Raw genomic sequence first — 9,784 nt, 5'->3', positions numbered from 1 at the left:
CTTTTGAATAGCGCATAATACACTGTCTCCTCTGTTATGCCTAGAAACAACTACAAATATGTCATGTGTGCTAATGATTTGTTGGTCCTTCCTGACTGAGGCGGTCCTACTGAATCATCACAGTCATCTCGCTCACGCCTGTATTAAATAGCACAAATCATACTTTTGATTAAATAAAATACAGAATTTCGTATTAAAAATATCCAAATATTTCTAACATAGTAAGAGATTGTCTTACCTTAAAGAGGTGGGAATACCGTTGTTGTCTCGAGTAGCGCTTTTTCACACAGGCAAATCTGAGGACTCCTTCTCACCCGGAGTTTCAGTGTGACCTCTACTGCAGTTGAAAATACTCGAGAGGGGAGGTTGAATCCATTGATTTTTCTGACGATGGAGCCTGAATTTGTAGAGATAGAGAGATACATTTTGTTTTGGTAGGAGACCGTTCATTTCTGTGCACAGCCATCGCAAGAAGGGCTTATGTGCTCCTTGCTACTTGATTTCGGAGTAGGGGTGTTGTGTGTTGCTGGGGTAGAGTCCGCTTTAGCAGCACTTCATCAACATGGTGAGTATGTCAGCAAGCACCTGAACGCAATACTCTTACTTATCTGTCGTGGTTCACTGACGGTATTACAAATGGACATATTTCTATTATATTGAGATATTTGCAGTCGTTTTGCCGTTTCGTTTATGTTAGCTTGTATATTTGTGAAAGAAATCGTGTCATTTTAGTACAGCCTGTTAGCCATAGCAGGTGTCTGCATCTGTTGCTTTATCAGTTTGTTCTAGGTATCAATAAGTTAAGCGTTGGTTTGTTATGGCTAAGAAACATTTTTGTTTCAAGGCAGGCTTCGTTTATACTCCTGTGGCGGTTTACACTTAAACCAGCATACCAATATACCTGTTAGCTTGCTAATTATAGTTAGCTAACATGGAAATAGCTTCCAGTTAAGGAGCCTATGGAAAGACATATTTTAAGCCAATGATCAGAATTAGAAAATTAAGATATGACTATTAACATGGCAATAACAAAACCAACTTAGTGGTAAACATTTAGCCTGTCACTCAGGTTAAAGCTGTGTAGTGAAGGTTGTGTTGATTCATCTGACCTGCACGGTTTGACCTCAGGACGCCCTCAGGGAGAATGTCAGGATCATTTGACTCACCTAACTTTGGTGTAATTTATTTCTAAACCTGTGACAGATATTTAAATAGAACAACTTACCCAATTTATCTTTACCTGCATACAAACATAGTTTTTAAAGCAAGTATAAATACTATAATTTGGACATTAAAAAAAATCTTTAGTAGTGATATAAGTTTTTTTTTTAAGAAGTTCAAAATTATTATTTTATGGCATAAGTATCAATGAGAGATATGCTATGGGATAGTTGCATAAAACAAAAGCAACAGTAACTTGACTTTTAGACACACTTTATTAATCTCAAAAAAAAAGAGAACTCACAGATTTTACTAATCCTTTCATTACCCTTATGTTTGTAATCACAGACAAACATGAGGCTGATTTAAGCATGGGAAAGAAGAGTTTAAACTAACCCATCATCTAAATGTAGTATACAGTAATCCATCATTTATCCCAATCATCTTTCTGTCCTTGAGTTTTAAATCCACCCATTCTTTATTTGCTGTTCTCTGTTTTTCTCCTTACAGACATTGATGTTTACAGTTCAGTCTTACTACTGTGAAAATATCTGGATAAATTCATAGTCAAGTTTTGGATTACACTAGATAAGAAAAGAGTTGAGAGCCATTAAAGTTTGAGTCTAGAAGAAGTATGGAATTTGAAATGGAATTTTTTTTTAAAACTCTGTTATCAACAATTGTCTTTTGTGCTCCAATAATTGCTACAATCTGTATTTATAAGTTCCTAAATAGATTAAACACTCATTTATCAGGTAGCAACAAATAATGCTTTTGTCATATTGTACTTAGTCTTATAATTATTCAAAACTTTTCAGTCAAATGTTGCATTTTGCAGTTTAAATTTGATGACAAAAAGCTTGCATGTGCATATTTGCCATTATGTTTAATTATATATTATTTTAATAATATAGAGATACTGTTTATCTTTATTATATTTATTGTATGACTAAAGTATCCACAATTTTTTGCATTTAATTCCAAAATGCCTTCACTAACTCTCTATACATTTAGATATATGAACGCTTATTGATATTAAACAGCATCTCCTATGGAACAGCTTAAAATAATAATAATAAAAAGCCTGTATTATTTAGTCAATCAAATTATTGTCTAAATGTTTTGCCAACATTTCTTCAGTGGAAAATGCAGTAGATGGATAACATGTCTAACTTCATTCATTAGGGTCATCATTATGTCAGACTTCTGTGTTGAACCAATAAACAAATCATCATCAATCTCAGTGTATTATAAGCCTGGCGGGCCACCTGGCTTTACTTGTGCCCCCACCAAGCTTTGCATTGCTTAGTCTTTTGAAAATGTTTGCATTTTTTAAGACTTTATAGTTGGTGTTTCGGGATCAATCTTCAATATTTCAATAACACATAATTATCAAGTGATATTTTCAAATTTTCTGCCAACCTTTAACATTTTTTTAACTTATGAACACAACAGGCTGGCTGGATGAATAACTGCCCTGGCACTCAACCTTAGCAAGATTTCTCGGGGAAACCTTGAACTTGTACTCCACACTTGAGAAAACTTTGTTCTTTATATGCCTTGCAGTACAGATGCAGCACATATATAGCATGGGAAAGTCATTGTTACAGATAAATATAATCACTGATTTGTGTTGCAAATGTTACCGGGATGTAAAGATTTAGATTGTAGAGTTTGTGTGAACTGCTGTAAAACGTTGAAGTTTTAATATGACAGGAATCTGATGTGCTCTTGAGCTTTTCTCAAGCTAACTGTTACTTTCAAAACTAATCTGTTTTAACAAACTGAATGCAAGAAGACCCATCTGCGGCAGGTATGATTTTGATTCCTCATATTGTTTGAACAGAATCCCTAATGGAAAAACAAAAAAAAGTAAAATGTAAAAAAAAAAAAATGTAACTCCATCTGAAGACATGGGACAACCTAAGTTAGAACGGTTTCAATTTTAGTGTTTAGTATTTTGTATAGTTTCTATAAAACATCCATTTAAGACCTTGCAATCAATTCTCTTCAACCTTTTTATGCTAATACCCATAACTGAAATTGAGTGCAACCAATTATCCACAGAAGTACAGTGAAAGTGTATGAATATGTTTGCATGGCACTGTGCATGGCAAACATTTGAATGCAGACATCAGTTAGCTGTAGTAAAGGTCTCCGCTATTTAAAAAAAATGTAAGCATGTGACTAGATGTGGGATAAATATAATACAATTTGTCACAGAATTTGACAGGAATTTGGGCAACAGCGGTTAGTGGTTTCCTTCATTTTTATCCTGATATTTGATGATCATCTGTAAACCCAGGAGAAGTGGAGCTGAATGACGCTGGACAGCTGTTGGTCAATACATGTTTTAAAGTTAGTTCCATCCAGCACTTATAGATGGTGGTTATCACTGCAGCTCCAACAACCCAACCCCCCACAGATTTCATTTGGTTGTCGTGTGGAGGGGGTCAAGCGGACTGGGCAAGATAAGGGAGTACATGCTGGGTCAATTTCCCCTAGGCCTGAGATCCTTGCAGGTCCCCACAGAGAATGGTCAGCATTCGCCCGAGGAAGACTGTCTGCTTTTGACCTATATAACATGACCATTACTCTGATGAAGAAATGTCTCGACTCAGACAGGTTGTGTTTGGTCACGCGTCAAGTATGAGTGAGTATAACTGCAACATAAATTGCTCCCGCCCTCTCCTGCAGTATGTCTGGAGATGTATTGACTCCATGTTTTGGCGCTCACCCCTTGCTGGGCTACACTGGGGCTCCCTATGACCATTACAAAATTTAGTTTAGTGAGTATAACTCACACTTTTATATCCTCAATATATTTGTCACCTTCTGTGTCACACTGGTTTTGTTCTAAAGTATTACTCAGACTATTCTGTGCGCTGGGTTTTCACTGTATCCGTTAAGTTTGTTATTCACTCATACCTTAGAGGCAAATAAGTAATGATGCGTTTGGGTTTTCGGATCACTGGAAGCAAAGAATGTAACATATTTATTTTACTGTATGTTGATATTCTGATAAAGAGGTCTACCTGGCTACTTACTGCAGTAAATGAAGGATAAATACAGAAAAGGTAACAAGGATCTTTAATGTCACCACTGAGCTAGAGATGAAGAAAAGGTCTTATTCTGAAACCCAGCTTTGTAGTTAATACTACAGACGATATCAGAATTATTTGAAAGGAACTTATTTACTTAAAATTACAGAGTGTGGTCATGATGTGAAGAAAACGCCGAAGCAACAGGATTTTTCAGATAATGGGTTTCCTAACCATAGTTTAACTGGCTCTAGTTCAAGCACTGCAGCCGTAGGACACCCCCTTGAAAAGGAAAACATTTTATCATAGATTAATTGGTCTTTTTGCTGAAGTGCGTGCAGGAAAAGATATAAATGATTCCTACCGATTGCCAAAGAGAAACCCACCAACAGATCTGAGCCAACAGCGGCTGGATAAAAGCACAGCTTGATGGGAATGATTCTGGCCTCTTAAACCTAAGTGAATATTGATCTGAGGGTTCTGGGTTGGAATTGAGCCCCTTTTGTTGCTAAATCTTTGGATAACAACCATAAAAGCTGTGTCTGGCCAAGAGACATTTTGAAACATGTGCCACACAATAGTTTGATGGGAAAAATTTAGTGAGACTTTAAATTTTCTGAAAATGCAACACTTATGTATTATGAAACGTGAAGCCGCTTTGATGCTATTGTAAACCATGTTTGAAGGATCTTCTTTTGTCTCCCTGTCATCTTTGTTATTCTGTTTTGTGAAATCTGGTTTTGTTAGTTTAGACTGCTGCATTTTGGGAAGTTTTATTGGCATGGTTTTGTTAACAGTTACTGTTTCGGGTCTTGTCGTCTTTCTTCCATAAGCTCAGTAAGTTTAAGCTTGACAAAGAAGCAACATCATGCATTTAGATGCATTAGTACCAGGTGTGTGACATTTCTGGGCATATAATAATCGGCGTAATGGTAAAAAAAAATAATGCTGCACTTGAGCAGCTAAATTGATGTGGTATTTAAGATACCAGTAGTCACTCCTGACAAGCATCTCCACGGCCTTATACAAGTAAATGTATTAAAGAATCAAGTGTTTTTGTTATAGAAAAGCGGAATAATTTTCACTTGCCCCTTCGTTTTAGTCTCTGCATGGTTTGGATTTGAAAATGAACTGAAGCTTGGTCATTTTAGTATCTTTGGCGGAAAACTGTAGACCTGAGGTTTGCTATTGTTTAGGCCACTGAAATATATTCTTGAATGTCTTCAACTTTCTGTCCAGACCTATTATTAATTTGCTAGCTCAATAAAGAGAAGTAAGGGAAATGTCACATCAACACTGCTGCCTTAAAAAAATTGACAAATTAGCAAGTCCACTATATTTCTCGCCAAAGTGAAAACTGTCTTGTGAAGTTGTGGTCAGCAGAAAGTAGGTACCTGCTAATTTTATTTGCTGTAGATATAGCGCAACAACCTGTGTCTGTACTTGTGAGTTATATTTTGAAGTAAAAAAAGGAAGTAGTTCTTAATTTGCCCTGTTATGTTGATGGTGGATGAACAAAAACTGCTCACGGCAGTCATGTACTCTGAAAACACTGAAAACGTCCCTCACTTAGTTTAAACACCCAATTTACCATTTTCCAAATATATTCATTATCTACAGCTCGACATCTGACATTGTAAATGTCAAATACAAATACATTGTAAATCAGTCTATTGGGTGTAAATTGAGGGAAAAACCAGATGAATAACCTCTCAAACATTTTTTTTTCATTGTGTTTGGCTTTGGTTTTACTTTTGTGGTTGTTGTTTTTAAGCCCTTTTTGCGTTAAGTGTATTTTTGAGAATAATGACTCCGAAAGAGTTGAAGAACTTTTAAAAGTTGTGAATTTTTCTTTAGAGGATAATTTATGTTTGTTGTTACCACTTTAATTAATAACTAAGTGTATTTACTGTCTTTTCTCACAGGCTTTGTTTGGTGTGCAGCTGGTGGTTACCATGGTAATGGCCAGTGTAATTCAGAAAATTTTACCTCATTATTCCTTCGCAAGATGGCTCCTGTGCAGTGGCAGGTAATATATCATCATTTATGCCAGGCCTGATCCATTTGATGAGAGTTTAAATTTCTAAATGAATATTTATTTGAAGTTTAGTTATTGAAGCTAAATGATCATAACGGATAAAATATTCACACATATCTTTTGACATGATAAATAACATTGCTAGATGTTATTTATCATGTCAATATAAATACTCTGTAGAATAGTTCTACAGAGATATTCTGTAGAAATTGCATTTTTCTTGAGAATATGTACTTCTACACACATAACATTTAATAAGTTGTTAACAGGAAAATTGACCAGAAGAAATCCTCTTACAGTCTAAAATTGTCAATGGGATTTAAACACAGCTGTGAGGATGGATTTAAAGGGAACCGAATGTGTATAACAGTGGGAGAAATTACCCTTTAAACACTTGTACATGGTTACTATTTGAGTCTTTCTATATTAGTTTTCTTAAATCCAAGCTGTACTCCACAGCCATATTTATTTGCTCTTTACACCTCAGCAATCACATAGTTTGAGTAAATTTAGCTTCAGTCTGATTCTTCTTACCCATCTCCACAAAAAATATCTGCTTTTTGCACCTTTTTACTGCCATATTCACTGCTTGATGAAATGTCTCTGTCCTTTTATCTTCTTCACAGTCTGCGGTGGTATCAGCACCCCACGGAAGATGAGTTAAGGAACTTGGCTGGGAAACAAAAGGGACAGAAGAGGAAAGACAGGTTAGACAATTTTTGGGGGGGGAATTTCGGAAGTGCAAAGACACACGGACAGTCCTTTTTGGAGAATGCAGATGATTTGGATAGATAAAAAACAGTCATGTCAAGAAAAAATGTTGATGTTTTGCTTTTAAGGACTGTTTGAAATCCGATGGAAGACAGTTTTTTTGTTTTTGTGTCTTTATGGCACTTAGAGTTCAAAGCAGTTTATCCTGTTTGGATCTAGAAAAGCAGGTCCTTTTTCTGCTTCATCTTATGCTATTTTTGAGACAAGATGGTTTAAAATACTTTAGTTTTCTAAGAACTGATCTGTCTTGAAAATGGTCAAATATCAGACGTGTTTTATTCTGGAAAAAGATTTTCCTTTAAGATTATTTTGCAACTCAGAATATGCTTAGCTTAAAAATGATGCTGACAAAGGTTACACCATCTGTCTAACTTGTAACTTTAGCTGTTTTTCTTTGTACTCCCCCGTTGAAGTGTGTATGTAAATAAGGTTCATCTTCAAGTTAATCCTTGCCATACCACATGTTATATCTGAACCTGAGACGTTTCTGTAGTCTTTTTTCTGACCCGGTGTGAGTCAGATCAGGTCTCTCTAGCACCACATGCTCAATAATTCCCTAAAGAAAAAAAAAATGGACCACTGTCCTTTTCAACTCATTCCATGCAACTCCGTCCTCTTTGTTAACAGAGTGACTCCCTCAGTCAGGGGTGGAGTTAATCCTCATTTTTTCTGTCAGGTGTCTCGTAGATGAAATCTGTCCCTGGCATGTTTGGCGCTAGAGTCTTACGGTGGTATTGTATTTCTAAATCCAGGACGTAAGCACCAGGTCTCTATTCTCCAGCTGTTAGTGAGAGGCTGCCAACTATGTTCTTTTTTTTTAATGGCCTTGTTAGAGTAGAAAATTTTTTTTTTTTTTTTTTTAATTCATAAATTCAAAGTTAAAACATTTCTCTCGAACAGATAATGCCAAGATAATTGAATTCTTATATTTGCACTAAAGGTGGCCATGTTCTGCCACAGTGTGTGGTTCTGTACGTCTTATAAAGCTGTATATCTTTTTCCCTGAACTTTGGTGTTTTGCTCCCTTATTTCCCTCTAGGAAGTACAATGGTCACATAGACAATAAACCGCTAACCGTTCCAAAGGACATAGACCTGCAGCTGGAGACGAAATGCATCACAGAAGTCGACACGTTAGGTACTTTTCCAAACATTTCTAAGTCCGAGAGATAATCAAGCTGACTTCTTTCTAAAAATGTCTAAAGTTTCTACTTATTCTATTAATAATCAAAACGTTTAAATGTCTTCTTTCCCCCACCTCAGCATTGTACTACTTCCCTGAGTTCCAGTGGCTGGTGGATTTCACTGTAGCAGCTACTGCAGTGTATCTGATCACAGAGCTTTACTACGGCGTAGCTCAGCCCTCAGGAGAGATGAACATCAGTGTGGTCTGGTGCCTACTTGTACTCGCCTTTGTCATGTATCCTTGCATCATTCTCTCAGTTCTGCTCCTCATTTTTAATTGGAAATTCATGTGAATGAGTGCCAACAGATGTCCTGCTAAAACCCACAGTTTATTCCTGCAGTAAACACCACAAATACAATAAAGTAATATGTCACATCATTGACTTTACCTTTCTCCTGCTTTCTGTTATGTTGAACGATTGTAAAATAACACATTTTAGTCGTTCCCGTTCTGTTGACCAGACTCAGTCAGTTGGTGTCACTTTATGCCTGTGCTGCAGAATGAAGGGCCCCTTTTTCACAGCCCAGTTGACTGATTTAGTGGGGCCGCTAGGGGTGTTGGTGCCTATCTACAACCGTTGCTGTTTACAGAAGCTCTCCTCCTGTGCCAAATTTCACACAGAACAATATACAAATGCACAACCCAGTTTCTTCTTTTTTGCTTTGGCCTATGATGTACAATTCCAAAGTAACATATTGAAGTTTGTAGTTTTGTGACTGAATGTTTAAGGTGTGTGAATACATTTGCAAGGCTCTATAAGGCATTTTATTGTGACATTTTTTAAACTGGACTGGTAAGTTAAAAAATAACAGTTATATTGGTGCTTGTGTTTCATTTCAGTTCATTTCCTTGACTTTTTCTCCATAGTAAAATCCTTTTTTCCCTCACGGCCCACTACTTCAAGCTGGAGGAAGGAGGCGAGCGATCCCTCTGCATTACATTTGCTTTCTTTTTTTTTGTCAAAGCTATGATCATTCTCATTGTTACTGAAAACTACCTGGAATTTGGTCTGGAGACAGGTCAGTGCACCACTATTACAAATCACTTTGGCAACTTTTTATCACTTGTTGTGGTAAGTCACTGTTTCTTCACTCTTAGGTTTTGCAAACTTTTCTGACAGTGCTCAACAGTTTCTGGAGCATCAGGGCTTAGAGTCACAGTAAGTACATTAAATATTTTTATGCTTATTGTGCTCATAGTTGTGATCAAAGGGTGTTTTAATGAAAAACAAGTATGACATTGTAGTAGAATTTGCTGTCATCATAATAAAATCAAAAACCTTACTACTGTTTCACTGCTCCCCTAAAATTACATAGCTCTCACTTTAACTCCTAAATCCACTCTGATGGTCCATTGAAGCATGGGCTCTACTCAATCTCTTGAAATATGCCATGGTGTATTGGCAATAATTCAACAAATCTATGTTTATACTTGGCTCCTCTGACTCTTTTTGAAAGTACACAGGATGATGTGCACATTGGCTCCAATGTCATTAGTGCTGAGTGAGCTGATGTTTGTACGGAAGGCTTTTATGTTCATAAAGCAGTATGAAAAATGTGCTAAAAGCTATGACTTAGCTGCTTGGTGT

At 36.5% G+C, this 9,784-nt stretch overlaps 1 protein-coding gene across 2 annotated transcripts in view; it reads left to right on the top strand.

Moving 5' to 3' along the window:
- The first annotated feature begins 309 nt into the window (after window positions 1-309).
- The window catches only part of tmem161b (transmembrane protein 161B), a 22,736-nt gene continuing 13,261 nt past the window's right edge, over window positions 310-9,784 (top strand). For both annotated transcript variants that reach the window (XM_015042722.1, XM_015042721.1), the window contains exons 1-7: window positions 310-565; window positions 6,128-6,231; window positions 6,867-6,947; window positions 8,051-8,148; window positions 8,274-8,430; window positions 9,064-9,215; window positions 9,295-9,355. In XM_015042722.1, the coding sequence (XP_014898208.1) occupies window positions 563-565; window positions 6,128-6,231; window positions 6,867-6,947; window positions 8,051-8,148; window positions 8,274-8,430; window positions 9,064-9,215; window positions 9,295-9,355 (656 nt within the window). In that variant the 5' untranslated portion in view covers window positions 310-562. The remainder of the gene's footprint in view (window positions 566-6,127; window positions 6,232-6,866; window positions 6,948-8,050; window positions 8,149-8,273; window positions 8,431-9,063; window positions 9,216-9,294; window positions 9,356-9,784) is intronic.

Source organism: Poecilia latipinna, unplaced genomic scaffold (genome assembly GCF_001443285.1).
Source record: "Poecilia latipinna isolate Pla-1442-1.1 unplaced genomic scaffold, P_latipinna-1.0 Scaffold600, whole genome shotgun sequence".
Classification (NCBI taxonomy): domain Eukaryota; kingdom Metazoa; phylum Chordata; class Actinopteri; order Cyprinodontiformes; family Poeciliidae; genus Poecilia; species Poecilia latipinna.
The sequence above is the reverse complement of the archived record's forward strand: the minus strand, read 5'-3'. Positions and strand labels throughout refer to the sequence as shown.